Source organism: Actinia tenebrosa, unplaced genomic scaffold (genome assembly GCF_029948245.1).
Source record: "Actinia tenebrosa isolate PJP-AT-01 unplaced genomic scaffold, QUT_ActTen_1.0 PGA_scaffold13__45_contigs__length_12533684, whole genome shotgun sequence".
In the NCBI taxonomy this organism is placed as follows: domain Eukaryota; kingdom Metazoa; phylum Cnidaria; class Anthozoa; order Actiniaria; family Actiniidae; genus Actinia; species Actinia tenebrosa.
In genome coordinates, this window is record NW_028292573.1 from 6,017,469 (window position 1) to 6,036,270 (window position 18,802).

At 40.8% G+C, this 18,802-nt stretch overlaps 2 protein-coding genes and 4 non-coding genes across 12 annotated transcripts in view; 4 read left to right on the plus strand and 2 right to left on the minus strand.

Annotated features, from left to right (window-relative positions):
• Window positions 1-698: 698 nt before the first annotated feature.
• The window catches only part of LOC116286474 (adhesion G protein-coupled receptor D1), a 34,380-nt gene continuing 16,276 nt past the window's right edge, over window positions 699-18,802 (minus strand). For all 7 annotated transcript variants that reach the window (XM_089028889.1, XM_089028891.1, XM_089028887.1 and 4 more), the window contains 11 exons: window positions 9,956-10,073; window positions 9,299-9,351; window positions 8,572-8,701; window positions 5,850-5,950; window positions 5,099-5,201; window positions 4,690-4,840; window positions 4,269-4,353; window positions 3,578-3,644; window positions 3,287-3,372; window positions 2,812-2,938; window positions 699-1,886 (listed from right to left, as the gene is read on the minus strand). In XM_089028889.1, the coding sequence (XP_088885015.1) occupies window positions 1,650-1,886; window positions 2,812-2,938; window positions 3,287-3,372; window positions 3,578-3,644; window positions 4,269-4,353; window positions 4,690-4,840; window positions 5,099-5,201; window positions 5,850-5,950; window positions 8,572-8,701; window positions 9,299-9,351; window positions 9,956-10,073 (1,258 nt within the window). In that variant the 3' untranslated portion in view covers window positions 699-1,649. The remainder of the gene's footprint in view (window positions 1,887-2,811; window positions 2,939-3,286; window positions 3,373-3,577; window positions 3,645-4,268; window positions 4,354-4,689; window positions 4,841-5,098; window positions 5,202-5,849; window positions 5,951-8,571; window positions 8,702-9,298; window positions 9,352-9,955; window positions 10,074-18,802) is intronic.
• Trnal-caa (transfer RNA leucine (anticodon CAA)) lies at window positions 6,601-6,714 on the minus strand. The gene is made up of 2 exons: window positions 6,677-6,714; window positions 6,601-6,646 (listed from the first exon to the last, which is right to left on the minus strand). It is a non-coding gene; the product is annotated as a tRNA-Leu (tRNA).
• Trnal-caa (transfer RNA leucine (anticodon CAA)) lies at window positions 6,984-7,100 on the plus strand. Its single transcript has 2 exons — window positions 6,984-7,021; window positions 7,055-7,100. It is a non-coding gene; the product is annotated as a tRNA-Leu (tRNA).
• Trnal-caa (transfer RNA leucine (anticodon CAA)) lies at window positions 7,601-7,717 on the plus strand. The gene is made up of 2 exons: window positions 7,601-7,638; window positions 7,672-7,717. It is a non-coding gene; the product is annotated as a tRNA-Leu (tRNA).
• Window positions 9,716-9,831, plus strand: Trnal-caa (transfer RNA leucine (anticodon CAA)). Its single transcript has 2 exons — window positions 9,716-9,753; window positions 9,787-9,831. It is a non-coding gene; the product is annotated as a tRNA-Leu (tRNA).
• On the plus strand, window positions 13,286-18,750 carry LOC148911674 (uncharacterized). The gene is made up of 2 exons (XM_089028886.1): window positions 13,286-18,500; window positions 18,570-18,750. The coding sequence occupies exon 1, from the start codon at window positions 13,351-13,353 to the stop codon at window positions 18,205-18,207; it is 4,857 nt and encodes a 1,618-aa protein (XP_088885012.1). The 5' UTR covers window positions 13,286-13,350; the 3' UTR covers window positions 18,208-18,500; window positions 18,570-18,750.

Here is an 18,802-nt window from a genome sequence, read left to right on the forward strand (position 1 = left end):
GAATCTTACTGTTATCTTTACTTGTAGCTTTATATATGGGATCCCCATATAGTGCGCACTTCAATGAGCAATGGAATAGTTACCTTCTCAGTTTCCTGTGCCATCTTGAACGGTAACCGTGCCTGTGCATTGAAGCGAGGACGGCGGTAACCATAGCATGATGGCGGAGGCAACTTTGAAGGAGATTAGTGGAAGGACTTGTCCGGCGTAGTGACAAAGGTGCATTCTGGTCTAGCTTGGGTACGAACATGACCCGATTGCACGTTGGTTGTCAAACTCAACAGCCGTGACTTGAGAATTCTTTTTGAAAATTTACTGTGATTTTCCATATTCTGCGAAATCCGACATTTCAACGGGGTGTTGTGAAATCGGTTTAACACTGTTGCCAGTCAAGAACAGGTACTGACTGATTATTTTTGATTGACGGCATTGAAAAACTAAATTTCAGAATATGGAAAACCGCAGTAAATGGATTTTTCCGAGTGAGCCTTTCAAGTCAGTTTCCTCAAGTGACTTCTAATCGCTATACGTAATTGGTTATTTTTTTAGCGGGAGATCAAAAGAAAGGCAGCCTCTTATGATAGCAATGCTTGAGTACAATACACTTTGAAGAAAAATCCCCACCCCTTCCCCCCCCTGTTCTTTCAACCTATGTTCCCCGCATCCCCCCTCCCCCCCCTGTAACGACAACACAAATATGTACGTTAATACCTATAGTTAAACCTTATTTTAAAGTAATGTACAAAAACGTATGATATATACATAGGTATGCCTGGAGTGCAAGAAAAGAAAAGAAAACGATAATCGTAATAAATAATCTGCTTTGAGCTACACACTCATATCTGGCGAAAGAATCCTCAAAGCAGATGTAGTCGTGTCCTACTCATATTCTTGAGGTCATGTGACGTCATAGCCGCTATGTTGGTTGACTACAACTTGTTAGGTCAGCCAACATGGCGTCGTTGAAATCAACTGAAACCGTTAAGGTGCTGACACACGGTGCAACATTGCATGCAACATGACTGTTGCAACGTGTGTCTACCCCAATCAGCTTGCACCAAATTTTTAACTGCTGACCAAATATCTTAATATAGCAGGCTGACACAAGCGATGTTGTGTGATTTTGTTGCAATGTGTGTCACCCCGAATCAAATTTGTTGCTTTCAATGTTGCGTGCAATGTTGCACCGTGTGTCAGCACCTTTACTAGCAAAGAAAACAGCACAAAAACATTTCCATATAGTAGGGCTATCCGTGACGTCATTATGATAATAAGGTGCAAGATTTTGTGTGGCTCAAAGCATTGTGGGAGTAAATCTGAGTGCATGAGATGCAGTAAGTCAAGTCAGCAGTCGTGGACGTAGTGGATTTAATAATCGATTCCTCGTCCACCTTAACTTTATCTAGTGCTAATTCCTCAAGAATGGCAGAGTTGTGTTGTAATACATGTACTGTTACTACCAGATGAATTACTGGGTTTCAATCAGCTGAAAAAAGTCTTCAAATCTCATCTGACTAGCTCCAAATGGTGGTCAAACACTGAAGGCCATGTGCTGTCAAACAGAAAGAACGCTATCGTTAAGTTGCGATTTAGCTGTTGAAATGGAGTCAGGAAATGACGTCAGTTGAAACCCAGCAATTTTTTCCTTCTCATTTCACCATGACAGGAAGTACTCGGTTGTTCCTTACAAGGTTGTCTTGAAGGCTCTCGGCGCTTGCAAACTGTTTCAGAGGTTTCTTGTCTGTGCTCGAGGCGACTGAATGGTCAACACCAGATTTTGAGGAGAAGTTTGTTCCTCTTGTGGTCTCCCAACGCTGTATTTTTCTTCTGAACGCGCTTTGGATTTCACCGTTTCTTAGCACATGCAAAATGAAGATCAGAAAACCCTGGAAAGACAAAAGAAAAAGGTTTTGCCAAATAGAACAAGCATGCAACACATATGGACACTTGGAAAGCTGAAGAAAAACGTTTGCGCGAGAACGTTTTGTGGAAGATTTATGCTGCGCGGTTTTGGTGGGAAAAAGATATTCCTCAAGATTGCTGATTGCAATTATAAAATATAATGCATGTGTACTTCTTTTTTTTACGACGTAAAGAATAAATTTTGGACTAAATTTTGAAACGACAGACATTTTCTGCTATCTTATGCTCTCAAATTGCACATCGAGGCATTTACTAGAACTACAGAAAGGCAAGTTATGGGCGTAAATCGAGATCTACGTCTGAAAATTTGTCCTCAAGGATTTAAATATCGGTAGACTCCCTTCTTGTTTTACATGGATGACACTTTCATAAATGCATGCTGTAAAGCTTCCCTTGAGTCAATCGATTTATTGGGCATAAGATCAGTTTATTTTGTTCACTCGGTGTATTTGAACTCATTAAACTTTTGGTGAAAAGCCAGGTGATTCCGTCTTGACAGCCCATCAAAAACCAGCCAATCATCGCGCAGGAAAAAATCTGATCTGGAGGTCCATCGAAAAAAACATGGCGGCCGAAGTCAGAAAAAATTACTCTGGATCTTTGTTTCCCTAGCTACTTCATGGACTAGCAATAAATTTAAAATTCTGCCCATTCTTATAACGAATACCTATGGGTCAAATGGTGTGTTGTGGTTTTAATTCTTTTATGAATTATCGTGAAATGATAGCTCTTTGTTCGCCGATAAACAACTGAAACTAGGACCGCCTGATCAACTACAACAATCCTTTGCGCACATTCACCGAGATCACATGCAACTACTTGATATAAATGTAACCGCTTGCCACTTCTTCAAAATGTTCTTATTATTTAGAAAGTTTATTTTCTGACCTGGAAGGAGTTTAGTATAGTGAAGATGTACTGAAAAGCAAGTCCCGCGTCTGTGACTGTCAGGAGACCGAACAACCACGTTAAACCAAGTAGAGGAAACAGTACTACACACGCCTTTGTACCTTGTCTGAATCAAGAGATCGATTAGAACAATAATATTAGCAGTGATCGGAGCGTAATTCCTTACATGGGTGCTTTGCTCTGAAATGCGCTGCCTTTCACTGCTGTGATGGTGGGTTTGATCTCTCATCCTCTCACTGCTGTGATGGTGGGTTTGATCTCTCATCCTCTCACTGCTGTGATGGTGGTTTTGATCTCTCGTCCTCTTTCATTGCGGAGCACATAATTCCACATTGCTCAATCTTTTTTCTTTCCTTTTTTTTTTTGTTTGTCTATTTTTAAAAATATATCACGCACTCTTTCACCAATTTGTAAAATCAAAGTATTTGTATTCTAGATTAAGTTCATGACTTACTTGAAAGATTTTGAGCCTGCTTCTGACTTCGACTTGTTTAGTCTTGTTAGCTCTCGTACAACACGAATGAGAACAAACATGTTGACCTACAAGAAAAACAGTGTTCTTGAATATGCGGGCCGTGGCCATTTCTTTTGCAATCTTTTCTTTTGTTATTTAGCAATACGTTATCCCAGGATACCGGACCGTGGTCCGAGATAGAATTTAGTACCGCACGTTCGCGTAGCCATTCAGAACTTGAGATTCTTAGGATACCGGATTGGGAAAAAGAAATACTCTTCTGTTACTTACAAAAATGATGATGAGCACCGGAGCCACGAATGTCCAAATCAAATCATTAGAAAACGAAACCCAGCAACTGAGAAGAAGAGAGAGAATCTTCATTTAGAGAGCATGATTGCCTTTATTTACATTAATAGGGGAGGGCAAGAGGAACCTTTGATGGGGGTACCCGATCTGTATGAGCAAGGGGATATTGGATGGGGTACCCGATCTGTATGAGCAAGGGGATATTGGATGGGGGTACCCGATCTGTATGAGCAAGGGGTATTGGATGGGGGTACCCGATCTGTATGAGCAAGGGGTATTGGATGGGGTTACCCGATCTGTATGAGCAAGAGGTATTGGATGGGGGTACCCGATCTGTATGAGCAAGGGGTATTGGATGGGGGTACCCGATCTGTATGAGCAAGGGGTATTGGATGGGGTTACCCGATCTGTATGAGCAAGGGGTATTGGATGGGGTTACCCGATCTGTATGAGCAAGGCGTATTGGATGGGGTTACCCGATCTGTATGAGCAAGGGGTATTGGATGGGGGTACCCGATTGTCAGTTAACTACTTATTCTTTTAAGCCAATTGTCAGATTACTGTTAAACCCCATGCATTCACACCTTCGAGGAAGTGTATTTGGTGTATTTTTCAACCCATCCAAAGTTGTGTCACCGAAGAAAACTAGATAGCGACACAAGTCTGTACTTACAAATTGTCGCGAGTGTAGCTGTTGATGCCATCTTCAAGGGTGGAGGCTATGATGAGAGAAACTGCCACAATAACTACCGGATAACCTGTTAACAAAAAAATAACATGATATCCTTAGGATTTTGCGTTAGGTCATTGGGAGTTCTCAAAAGAACCTTCCCAGTGGACTGGTCCAAGTCAGGGCTCAAAGATCGACTTGTTGGAATTCAGCGTCGGTGTTGGGTTTCGATGGGGTGACTGAAAACTGAAAAACCGGCAGTTAGGGCGAGACACTAATCGTGCAAAACTTCACATCAAATTGGGCTTATTACTGGCATCAAAGCCTGCGCGTTTCGTCGGCCAGCAGTGACAATATTGACGCAGGCTCTAAGAGAGCGGAGTGATTTTGGGAATGGAACGCAGCGGTCAATATGGATGCTCACCCCAGGCAAACAGGTAGTACAGCTTCATCTTGATGATGGTGTTGAAAACCTTGACAACCATGAGATAAAGGTAGACTCCTTCAAGCATCATCCAACCGAACGCCACGAGGTAGAAGAAGTGAATCATGACGGCAACAAATGTACAGACACCCTGGAAATGAAGTGTGTGGTCGTGATAAGTATACTCGCCCTTGATGCTCGCTCTAGTAGAGTGCATACGTCCATGTATCCGTGAAAAAGTTGTTGCCCACTGGGTAAAGTAACCAATCAAATGAGCGGTAGCTATAGCTGGAACCAATCAAATTTCCTTTCCTTTTTTCCCCCCCTATTTCATTGGCTCTTATTTTTGGTAAAGCAAAAATTTATAAAAGATATCCATCCACTGCTATTGAATGGGCGCTTTTCTTACCTGGTTTTCTGTAGCCGTGATACCAGACAGAAAGAAGATCTGAGCAACAGCAAGTGAAACAGCAAGGTTTACTCTGATCTGCGCCTGCTCGTGTTTCATGTTCCTGGAAAATAAATTTTTAAAAAAATCAATATTTTTATCAGTAAAATAAAGATCTTATTATCTTTGAGCAAAATGTTTTTCATTTCAGACCATGTGCCATTCTTGTCTCTAGAGAAGGCACATGAATATGGATACAACTCAAACAAAGATTTTTATTCGCAAGAGAATGACACTGACGTGGTCTGAAATGGGAAAACATTACTCCTAAATTAGTAACGTTCCAGTGAAAGAATAGGGAAGTTTACCTATGACTTTAAAAGAAATAAGTTCAGGGACGGTGACAGTATCCAAGCATTTTGATTGGTTCCAAGGAAAATTCAATACCGCGTGATCGTGCCGTTTACCAGCGTTTTAATTGGATAGCCAATGCTGATGTCATGCGATGTTATTGGTAGGCTTTCGCGTCCGTGTCTTGCCTTTTGACAGGCGTACCTATTGGCTGTATTTTATTTCATTTTCTCATCTTATTCTATTCTCGGATCCACGGTATCTGCCTTCTCCAATCTCCTTGTGTATAACATGGGAGAATCCCCCTCTCTTACCTTCATAAAGCGTTTTGTGATGGATTGGGATGGCAATAGGAAGCCCTAAAGCTAGACGTATAAAGAGTAAAAGATGGATTATCTCGTTATTTGCGATATATACTCACATGAGTAGTACATAGGCAAGTACAGTGAGTGCTTCGCCAAGAAGTGAGAAACTACAACCAATATACGTTATGTACTTCATGGCTAATCTGTACTCGCTATCCTGTTCGAACGATGCAAGAGTTTCATTGATTAGATCATTATATTGATATGCTATTTGTTATATAATTTTCCATGTTTAGGGACTTCGTTAGATTAGTAAATATCAATATATAGATGAACTGCTTCAACAACCTTTAAATCATAAACTTAATAACATTATATTGTACTAAATGATACTTATTCATTTCTCTCACGATTGAGGGTCATTTGTAGAGGAACGCGACGTTTCGACTGCAAACGGCTAGTCTTCATCGGGCGGTACGGAGACTCATCAACGAAACGTCCAATAGGAATACATGAACCGACCATCCACTCACGACGCAGATAACCCGACGAGCGGTATATGACAGACACACCATCCAGTCTACACCATCGCCTGATGAAGACTAGCAGTTTGCAGTCGAAACGTCGCGGTCCTCTACAAATGACCCTCAATCGTGAGAAAAACGAATAAGTATCATTTATTACTTTTCCACGACGAATAATATTTTTCATTCTATTATATTGTACCCTGATAATGGGCGCTCAGCCCGAAAGCTCAATTATCAAATTTATAATCTTAAGGTTGTTGAAGCAGTTCATCTATAATAAAAGAAACACTTGATATTTAATATTTTAAAAATTAATTAAAAATGTGTTTGAAAAAAATTGTGTCAGAAGTGGGATTCGAACCCACGCCTCCATTCGGAGACCAGAACGCCCGCTCCCAAGCAACTTGGGAAGGTATCTTGAGTCTGGCGCCTTAGACCGCTCGGCCATCCTGACACTAATTGGTGTTATATGAAACAACCAAAGAATGTAATATTTGGTTTACTATATACATGTATATGAAAAAAGGCCAGGGGCGTGCGGAGAACCACGAGAAAAAATCTATTGCCTTTGGTGTTATATTTTCCCATTTCAGACCATGTGTCATTCCCTAGAGCACTATTTCTTTGTTTAACAGTTGCGCATAAGAAGACACATGAATATGGATACAACTAAAACATAGGATCTTATTCTCAAGTGATGTATAATAAAATCAAGTGTCAAGTGTCAGGATGGCCGAGCGGTCTAAGGCGCCAGACTCAAGGTTATTCCTGCCCAAGTTGTTTGGGAGCGGGCGTTCTGGTCTCCGAATGGAGGCGTGGGTTCGAATCCCACTTCTGACACATATTTTTTGCTGTTTATATATGTTTGTTTTGCTTTTTTTAACAGGATTTAAAGAGTTTGTTTTCTCCTTTATATCGAGCTTGGAAGATATAAATACGATATCACCGGTTAAGCATAATAAATACAGAAACCAACCACTTCTCTTCGTCCTCTCTTGGTTTGACAGCCAGAACCATGGTCAAGACAACAGCTATTTTAAAGGCAGTTGATGAATATTTTGTTGCATGCTGCATACCAAGCTTGAAATGTATTGTGGATTATATATGAATGATGTTGCACAAGTAAAGATATGCCGGAAAAACGTGTAGACAACGTTTGGTAACATTTAATATTGTTGTTGTGACTTCTCGCTGTTTGCATTCACATTGCTCCCATAGTGCATTACGAGCTTGGTATGCAAAATGCAACACATCTTTCACCAATCTTTGCTTTTGAAATAGCCGTACGTAATTTCATTATTCTCTTTTGGTTGGAAACGATTATTTAGTATTCACCAAGTGTCAGGATGGCCGAGCGGTCTAAGGCGCCAGACTCAAGGTCATACCTTCCCAAGTTGCTTGGGAGCGGGCGTTCTGGTCTCCGAATGGAGGCGTGGGTTCGAATCCCACTTCTGACACACATATATTTTTATATGGATTTGTTTTCAGGCTTTTACATCACTTTGTTCATTTATTTTCTGCTGAGGTTCGACGACATCCCGTTCGAATCAAAGATCAATAAACAATGTTCGATATAAATGACTAGCAGTTAGTAGCTAAGACTGCATTATTGGGGAGTTCAATACAACCTGACTCAGGGGCGGCGGAAGCTAAAAATCTTTGGGGGTGGGGTGGGGTGGGGCACTGCAAAACTCTTTGGGGGGGGGGGGGGGGCATTGAAGATTATATTTAACGCTATGTGGTAATGACAATGTTTTGTTTGATGAACCAATATTTTTGGGGGGAGCCAGGCCCCCCAAAAAATTTGGTGGGGCCCCCCGGTTCCGCCGCCCCTATGACTTATAAACAAGATAAAAGTAAACTTAATTTAACACCATGTTTAAGCAGTACTAAAGCTCTGGACGTAAAACGGTCTTCGTCGGAGTTTTTACATCAACAACAACAGAAACAACAGCAACAACAACAGTAGCAACAACAACAACAACAGCAGCAGCAGTAGCAACAACAACAGCAGCAACAACAACAACAACGACTTTATCATAAATTTACAATGTATATTACTAAGAATAACACAGACATGTTGTCTACATAAAAGTTTACAAGAAATGATAGCATCCGATCCCATGTTTTGATTCCAAACCATAAAACACGGTAAAAACGTTCCCGGATTAATTGCACACATGCGCCCTGTTCCATTCATTTATTGCACAAGTAAAGAAAAAATTAACGGCCAATCAACCAATCAGAAAACAGAGTATTATATAAAGATGTGGTATTGAAGAGAAAATTAGAAAAGAAGCATACAACTTACAGTTTTTTGTTCATCAACTTGCATGAGTAAAGCGAAGCTTGTCATGTGATTACATGAACACACGGTTCGGTTGTTGTTGGATTCTTTAACAGTACAGCCAGACGAAGACCATGTACCATTGAATTGATTACTGAAAAGAATTTTGAACGAATGAATTAGCTTCTCTTATTCGTCTGTCATTTGTTTGTTTGTTCATCCCACCTCTTGAACCTGTCAAAGAATTCGATACATGGCTTATTTTTCTTAGGCCCCGTCCACACGTACCCGGAAATTTGGGTATTCGCAATTTTTTTTTTTTTTTTTTGCGGATACGGGTTGCGTCCACACTTGTCCGGAAGTCTTTGTATCCGTATCCGGAAATTTTCGAAAACGGTCTCCAGAGTGGAAATTTTCGAATACGCACCGAATACGGATACGTGTGGACGGTCGTTTCCGCAAATTTTCGAATACGCTGACGTAAACACGATTTTGCGCATGCCCAATAAGCATCAGGGCGGATCAAGAAATTTCCGGATACGTGTGGACATTGAAAACGATTCGAAAATGATTCGAATACGCTGCGTGTGGAAGCAAAGATTTTTGCGTATCCGAAAAAAAAAAAAAAAAAAAAAATTGCGGATACAAAAATTTGCGGACACGTGTGGACAGGGCCTTACTTCTTTTCACACTGAGAATCTCAGTTTCAAAGATTATTTTGGCTTAGTAAGAAAGGAGTTACAGTACTTACTCAACTTTAAACTTCCAGAAAACACATTTCGGTTTATAGCTGGATGGCTGCGACTATAGAATTGAAAACCAAGCGAATCAATAGACTTATAAAAAGAGCATTTGTGTAAGTGTCACTCTGCAAAAATCCTGCAATCGTTTTTCTTAAAAGAAAAATTATTATGTTTTTTACTTGTTTTTTACAATACTTATACAGGCTAGTTTAAATTCCTGATATAACATAATAATAAATTTACAGTAACATAAATATAATAGATATTACATAGACTGTATATATGAAAATATATAGCATTTCTTAAATTAAAAGCCCTATTTCCAAGAGAAACGTTGCATGTGCCAGTTGCATGTACCGTGTTTCTGATCCTATGAGCTTATGTTCATGATAATAAACCTCACATAAAGTATTTATTCACCAAGTGTCAGGATGGCCGAGCGGTCTAAGGCGCCAGACTCAAGGTCATACCTTCACAAGTTGCTTGGGAGCGAGTGTTCTGGTCTCCGATGGAGGCGTGGGTTCGAATCCCACTTCTGACACATATTTTATTCCTATTTCTTTATTATATGTTTGATTTGTTTTCAGGTTTTTAAAAAGTTTTTTTCTCCTTTTCCTTTTGGAAGATATAAACTGATGACAACTAAATGGTGAAATTCTTGTTACCATGTTGGTGTGTTCCAGGATAATCGTGACATTTTCTGGCAAAACACCCTCTGGTTTCGGGTCCAAAGTACTCGAGATGACGTCACTGATGAGAAGGTGCTTTTTGCTCGAGTCCTCGCTGACAGAACGAGAAAAATTGTTATCATATTGTTTGATAAAGTGTCATTAAACAAAAACATCGTCCAAGGCCAGGTAACAAGTATCAAAGCGTTGGCTTCTTGGCTGGGGTGCATGTTATTGATGGTTTTCACGGCGGCCATGTTGGAGGAACTTAACAAAAGAATTGTCAATGAATTCTTTTGTTTTATCCTCCAACATGGCCGCCGTGTCTTTTGTTATTTAATTCTCTTGGGAATGGTTGAAAACCATCAATTACATTCCTGTTGGATGTTTCTTCATAACGTGCATGTAATTTAGTAGATTGAGGTTGGTCATAACGACTAGCGGTCAGAGTGCATACGTCCATGTATCCGTGAAAAAGTTAACTAACAAAATTGTACAAATTTGTGCGAAGTTTTGTAGGTCTAAGATTTACTGAGGTCTGATGAACTTACTAATTTGTGCAAATTTATGCAATTCCTTACAAAGTTTTTAACGGATACACCTAAATGAAAAAACGTAGTCGGGTTCGAGAAGGTCATATCATCGAAGCTAAGACCGAAAAGGATTTTGGGTACTCCGAAATGTGTATTATATATGCATATAGACATGTAAAAATGCACAGTAGAGCAAAGTCGGTCGACCTAGATTAACATGCCAAAGCCATGATGCATAAAATGGAACAGGAAGGGAAAACTGCAATACGCATGAAATTAGCATAATTGTTTGTCTTCCCATGCTCCCCTTCGGTCTTAGCTTTGACGATATAACCTTTTTTTGAACCCAACAACGTTTTTTCATTTTGGTGCATATGGTATGCACTTTAGGAGTTCAAGACTGGGTTGCTGTTTTGAATACTGCAGAAGACGAATTAGGACGTAAGTCTTTGTGGAATAAAAATTTTCGGTTGAGGTACCCCCTCTTTCCTGAACATGCCCTGTTAGATCTGAATTGCCGATAACGAGTTTTTGGTGTAATTTTCTTTGTCCTAGATTTGTTTATAAAAGTGTTTTATAGCTTTTGTTTCACTCGTTTCATTCTAAGCATTTTCGTCATTGTTAGCCTAGTCCCATAGGAGTTTTTGTATGCCTTATAAACGCTCCTATGCAAATACTTAGTTAGTTGGTGCTCGCAGTTCGTCCCTTCATACACAAATGTAAGTTATTCGTTTCCCTTATTTCTTGTCGTTTTTGCAGTTTAAGTAATGTTTCGTAGTTTTTCCTATTTGTTATATCATATTTACTAAGTTATTTATCTATTCGTAGTCTTTATCTTACGCTATGCGTACGAGTTTAGAATAAAAACAATCAAGTATGGTGTACGCGACAGGTCACCAGGCCCAGAAGAGTTGTCCGAGAGACACTGGGTACTATTGCGATAGAACTAAGATAGTTAACACAGCACGTGAACTTTAGTTATGAAATTTAGTTATTAAGAGGAATATGGGAGATTGTTATTGAGTTTTTCTTTTGGATTCGATAGGGACACATTCGGTAAGTCTATTATAGTTTGTATTAGATCACACAGATTGATTCTAAGACTCTCTTTGATTGTATTTATAGTGAACCGCGCATCGATACACGACACATCGACGCATCAACACAGCATACTTTCGAGAATTTCTATCTTGTGGCATAATAACGACATGAGAGATAATGAATCTTCGTTTAATCTGATTAGGAAATAGATGTATGTATTGAATGCGAGTTTCATGAAGGACCCAATAAATATAGATTGATGAAAGCATAGTTAATATCGATGAAAGGCAAGAATATTTTCTACATTAGTTCACGAATTCGCCTAAGCAACGAGACATTATGGCAGACAGTGGAGACAATGTGGCACGACACAGGAAGCCCAGCGCACTTGCGAGTACGGAAGGCGCGAGAGGAGAAAAGGCTCTAGAGTTAAAAAGATCGAAATCTGGATATATTGGAAGACTTACTAAATATTACAATGAAGTTAGAGACATTATCGAACGTTCTGAGAACTATGTTGACATTGAACTTGTTTTGAGGATTAAAGATAAGATCTCAACGACATTTGATATCTTTGTGGAATGTCATACCGAATATCTTGAGTTTTTGAGAGAAGAAAAATCCCGAGATGAAGCTGTTAAGATTTATCGAGACCAGTGTCTAGTTAAGTGCGATGTCGAAGAGCAAATTGATTCCTGGATTTCTAATATGAGAGAGAGGAATTGGTCAGCTCCTGAGCCTACTCCATTTCTTATGAGGCCTGCTGATTCTGCAAGCCAAAGTGGATCGGATACTAGTTCGAAGAGAAGTGGTGGAAGTAGATTGAGCACAACCTCAAAATTAAAGATTAAAGCCGAAGCTAGACATGCAGTAGCCCTCCTTAAACTAAAACAACTCGAAGAAACACAGGTGTTACAAGATCAAATTGACGAAGTAGAATTAAAGATGAAATTAGAAGAAGCTATGAAGCTCAATAAAATGAAGCGAAAACAAGTTTTCCTTGAAGCACGACATGAAGCAGAACGAAGAAACACAGAATTACAAATTTACGAAAAATCTGAAATGCACGATGAAAATGTTGAATTGCACGACTTAGATTACGAAACGGCCGAGAAAACTGAATTGCATATTAAAGGAAAACGTGAAAAAACCGAATTGCATATTAAAGAAGACACTCGCGAGAAACCTGAATTGCATGATATGAGGAACACTGAACCGTATGAATCACAAAGGACTTATAATCTTCAAAACCGATATCCATTCCAGGATAATGAACCTAGTCATGATCATGAACTGATCTTCGTCACACCACCGAAACAAAGTACACCTAAAGAATCAACAAGAGTTGTTAGTAAAAATCCGTTCTCAACTAACCCGTTTATGTGTCCAGCAATGGAAACCAAGCAAGATATTACTATACCAATGGCTGAAACTGTAACGAAAGGTCACACAATTGCGGGAACGCCTTCGACTCCAACTGCTGAAGAATGGCTAGCTATGAATTCAACCAATTTACTTGAAAGTCACTGCTTCACCGATTTCTATCCGAATGTCGAAGATGATTCATCGAAAGATAATGAAGTGTACAATGAGATGATCAAACAACAGGAACGCATGGTATCTACGATGGCCAACGCTCTGATGTTACCCAAGCCGGAACTTTTTACGTTCGACGGCAATCCCCTGCATTATTGGAGATTTGTACGTAACTTTGAAAGAAACATTGAACAAAAGTCTACCGATGAAGGTGAAAGGTTAAATTATCTTTTACAATATTGCTCAGGCAAAGCAAGGGAAGTGGTAAGGAACTGTGTTGTTATGGAACCATCTATTGGCTATGCAACCGCGCGAAGGCTGCTGAAGGAGCGATTTGGAGAGCCGTACGTCATAGCCAGTGCATACATGGAACAGATTACTAAGGGACCTCCGTTGAGAGCGTCCGATCGCGAAGGTCTGCTAAACTTCGCAGACAAATTAAAGGATTGTGAACTGACGATTAAATCCATTGGCTATCTAGATGATTTAAATAGCGCAGATAATTTGAGACAAATAGCCGAACGCTTTCCCATCCATCTGAAGGCAAGATGGCTAGATTTGACTAGAGTAATCAGAAATGGTGGAGGAAAACCGAATATTGGCCAAATGTCAGAGTTCATTACAGAAAGGGCTATGGCGGCAAACGACCCAGTATTTGGCAACATTATGGACATTAAGGATCAAGTCAAGATCGAAAAACCGCGACAAAGACACAGACCAGCTCGGGTGAGCGCGCCTAGAGCTACCGCGTTAGCTACGCAAGCCGAAAAGCCGAAGGTTTCCGACATACCAAGCATTGCCTTTAACACTCTTAACAACAAACCACCTCAGACACAAACAACGAAATGTTGGCTTTGTGAAGGAACGCATGTGCTTGCAAGTTGTTGTGAATTCGAGAAGAAGACTCATGAGGACAGAGTAAAATTTGTTCGTGCTAAAGGACTGTGTGATAATTGCTATAAAAGAGGACATAAAGCTAGAGAGTGCTTCCAGAAAGGACAATGTAAAATCGAAGGATGTGAAGGAAAGCACCACACGTTATTGCACGCTCCAACCAACAACGCCCAAAAGGACAATGAAAAACCACCTGGAAGTAAGTCGAATTACGCCGTGAATTTAGATTCCAAAGGCGTGAGTAAACCCACTGGTGAAGGAAGGAAAGGTAAAGTCTGTCTACCCATTGTACCAGTTCGTATACGTGGTAAAGGGAGAAATACAACCGTTACTACGTATGCGCTCCTAGATAAAGGATCGGATACCTCACTATGTGAACAACGACTGTTAGAGCAGCTGAATGTTGATGGCGAAGAGCGAACCTTTTCCTTGACAACGATCGACAAAGTGAAAAGCCAAAAAAGAGGACGCATTGCTAGCTTGGAGGTAATGTCACTAGAGTCTGATGAAGTAATTGAAATACCAGCAGTTTGGTCCGTTGATAGACTATGCATTTCTACTGAAGGGGCACCAACGCAACAAGACCTTTACAAATGGTCACACCTAGATGGTATAACGGTGCCGGAGATTGACAGCTGCGAAGTGGCATTGCTAATCGGTAACGACACGCCCGAAGTATTCTGGGCGCTAGAAGAACGACGAGGGAATCGAAAGGAACCTTACGCCGTGAAGTCTTTACTCGGATGGACGATCATTGGTCCAGTTGACGACGCAACAAATAGAAACAGTCTGAATACATGTTTTATAACGCTACAAGATGACGAACTAAAGCAGCAAGTAGAAAGATTTTGGAAGACGGACTTTGGAGACCCGATACTAAGCATCAAGGAGTCGATGTCAGTAGAGGACAGAAGAGCTTTATCTATCATGGAAGAAAGTGCTGTTTTAGTCGGAGGTCACTACGAAGTTTCTCTTCCTTGGAAGCATGGTGAACCATGTATTCTGAACAACCGTCAGTTAGCTGAATCGAGATTAGAGTCGTTGAAAAGAAGATTTCTAAAGGACCCCGAAGTTCATCAGAGATACAAGGCTGTCATAGACGATCATCTTGACAAGGGTTATGCCCGTAGGATACCTGAAGAGAGCCAGAATCCCTCAGATCAAGCAGTGTGGTACCTACCTCACCATGCCGTCGTTAACCCTCGAAAACCAGAAAAGATGCGCGTAGTATTTGATTGCGCCGCGAAGTTTAAAGGAACTTCTTTGAACGATCAACTACTCCAAGGGCCAGATATGACAAATAATTTAGTGGGAGTTCTCACTCGATTTCGAGAGGGACCTGTTGCTTTAGCAGCAGATATTGAATCTATGTTCTTACAAGTGAGAGTTAACCCGAAGGATTGTGACATGTTGAGATTTTTATGGTGGCCAGACGGCGCCATTGACAAGCGACCCTCTGAGTTTCAGATGCTAGTACACTTATTCGGAGCAACTTCTTCTCCAAGCTGCGCAGGCTTTGCATTGAGGAAGACGGCTGATGACAATCGTGCCAAATTTAGTAAAGATGTCGTAAACTCTGTATACCGGAATTTTTACGTGGATGATTACCTGAAATCTACCAAAACTGTAGATGAAGCTAAACACTTAGCACTTGAGCTTAGCCAATTGTTAAAACAAGGCGGCTTCCGTTTAACAAAGTGGATGAGTAACAGTAAGGACGTTCTCGATACGATACCAGAGTCTGAGAGAGCTAAAACGGTCAAGAAATTGAACTTTGAAAGACTGCCAAATGAAAGAGCACTTGGTGTTCACTGGAAGGTAGAATTAGATCGTTTGGGACTAGAGATCGAAGTGAAAGAAAAGCCTCTAACAAGACGCGGGATACTATCAGTAATGAGTTCGGTCTACGACCCACTAGGTATTGTCTCTCCAGTTATGTTACCCGTAAAGGTACTGTTGCAAGATCTATGTAAACAAGATATTGGGTGGGACGATCCAATCCCAGTAGAAGAGATGATAAAATGGAAGAAATGGCTGGTCGAACTACCTCAACTTTCCAATGTATCTATACCACGTTGCCTAGAACCACCGGATCTGGGTGAAATCTTGTCAAGAGAGTTACATCATTTTGGCGACGCTTCCCAAACGGGTTATGGAGCAGTCTCGTATTTGAGGTCAGAGAACGCCAACGGAGAAATACACGTTTCTTTCTTGATTGGCAAGTCCCGGCTAGCACCAGTGAAAACAACTACGATACCTCGATTGGAGCTGTCTGCAGCTGTCCTTGCAGTAAAGTCCGATTGCATGCTGAGGGAGGAATTAGACTTACAAGTTCAAGACTCTTTCTTTTGGACGGATTCTACCACAGTACTACGTTACATTTCTAACGAGAAGAAAAGATTCACGACGTTTGTAGCCAACAGAATTGCAGTTATCCGTGAAGTCTCGAGTACTCAACAGTGGAAGTACGTGGATTCAAGGAGTAATCCAGCTGACGATGCCTCAAGAGGCTTAAGCGCAGACGAAATGAAGAATGACGTTAGATGGCTAAACGGACCGGAATTCCTGTGGCAGAAGAGAGAGCTATGGCCTATGTTACCCTTTAACTTAACCCAGATTGCCGACGATGACCCAGAGATAAAACGAGAGAAGCAAGTGAACTTGGTCCAAGTAACACAAGAAGATATTCTAAATACCATGTTTAAGGGTTTTTCTTCGTGGCAGCAGCTACGCATCGCTATTGCTTGGTTGATGAGATACAAATGTTTTCTAGTGAACGCTTATCGTTTAAGTCATGGACACAAAAACACCAGAGAATTAAGCTATGATAAGATCAACGTATCAGAGCTGAAAGCAGCCGAACGCGAGATTGTCAAGCACGTACAACGTCAATCCTTTCAGCGAGAGTTGGCTGTTCTTAAATTGCGTGGATGTAGCGAAGGTAATGCAGTAAAGAACGAACTCCATTCCAAAAGGAAAGTGGTTGAAAGATCTAGTCCTATATACAAGTTAGACCCACAACTACGAGATGATATGTTATGCGTTGGAGGACGTCTGAGTAATGCTCCCATTTCAGAAAGAGCCAAACACCCACCAATCCTGCCTAAAAATCATCATGTTTGCGACTTAATCATCCGTCACTATCACCAGATGTACGGCCATGCAGGCAAGGAACATGTGCTTTCACTCATAAGAAGGGCATTCTGGATCATAAATGCAAGAGTATCAGTACGAAGACTACTTGATCGTTGTTTTGATTGTCGCAGACGCAACGCACCCCCTTGTGAACAGATAATGGCTGACTTGCCCCAAGACAGACTGACACCTGACATGCCACCGTTTTCTTATGTTGGAGTAGATTTCTTTGGCCCTATACAAGTGAAAAGAGGACGTTCTGTTGTCAAACGATACGGCTGTCTGTTCACATGCTTGACCGTAAGAGCAGTTCACATTGAGATCACTCACACCTTGGAAACTTGTAGTTTCATCGATGCACTCTATCGTTTTATCAATCGAAGGGGCAAACCTTTACTAATCCGAAGCGACAATGGTTCCAATTTCAAGGGCGGAGAAAGAGAGTTAAGAGAGTCCATTCAAGAGTGGAACCAGCAAGCTGTACACAAGTTCCTGAGACAAAGAGACATCGAATGGATCTTCAATCCTCCAACGGCGAGTAATATGGGTGGCGTGTGGGAAAGACTTATTAGGTCGGTTAGACAAGTACTACGTGTGCTGCTGAAGGAACAGATAGTAGATGACGAAACGTTATTGACTGTTATGACCCACGTCGAAGCAATTCTTAATAGCCGACCGTTGACTCCTTGTAGCGACGACTCCAAGGATGAAGACCCCTTGACACCTAACCAAATACTACTTCTACGCAATGAAACATGTCTACCCCCTGGGGTATTTACAAAGGACGATGTCTTTGCAAGACGAAGATGGCGCCAAGCGCAATACTTAGCCGATCAATTTTGGAAACGTTGGGTAAAGGAGTATTTGCCAATGTTACAGGAGAGAGCAAAGTGGAACCGACCAAGACGAAATGTAGCTGCGGGAGATATTGTACTCGTAGTAGATCAGAATGTACCAAGAGGAAGTTGGCCCCTTGCGCGTGTTTTGGAAGTGCATACAGCTAAGGATGGCTACGTAAGATCAGCGAAAGTGAAGACGAAGACAAGTATTCTAACTCGTCCCATCAACAAGCTTTGTTTGTTGGAAGGCGTGGTCTGTGCCAACCAATAATGACTGATGTGAACATTATAGTCTGACTGCAGTATGAGTATAATTCAAGCTGTCGCGTTGAGTTTAAGATTAGATTGAAATGAGATACTTAAAGGTACGCTCATTTGGTGCCGGCGATGTACGCGACAGGTCACCAGGCCCAGAAGAGTTGTCCGAGAGACACTGGGTACTATTGCGATAGAACTAAGATAGTTAACACAGCACGTGAACTTTAGTTATGAAATTTAGTTATTAAGAGGAATATGGGAGATTGTTATTGAGTTTTTCTTTTGGATTCGATAGGGACACATTCGGTAAGTCTATTATAGTTTGTATTAGATCACACAGATTGATTCTAAGACTCTCTTTGATTGTATTTATAGTGAACCGCGCATCGATACACGACACATCGACGCATCAACACAGCATACTTTCGAGAATTTCTATCTTGTGGCATAATAACGACATGAGAGATAATGAATCTTCGTTTAATCTGATTAGGAAATAGATGTATGTATTGAATGCGAGTTTCATGAAGGACCCAATAAATATAGATTGATGAAAGCATAGTTAATATCGATGAAAGGCAAGAATATTTTCTACATATGGGACATGT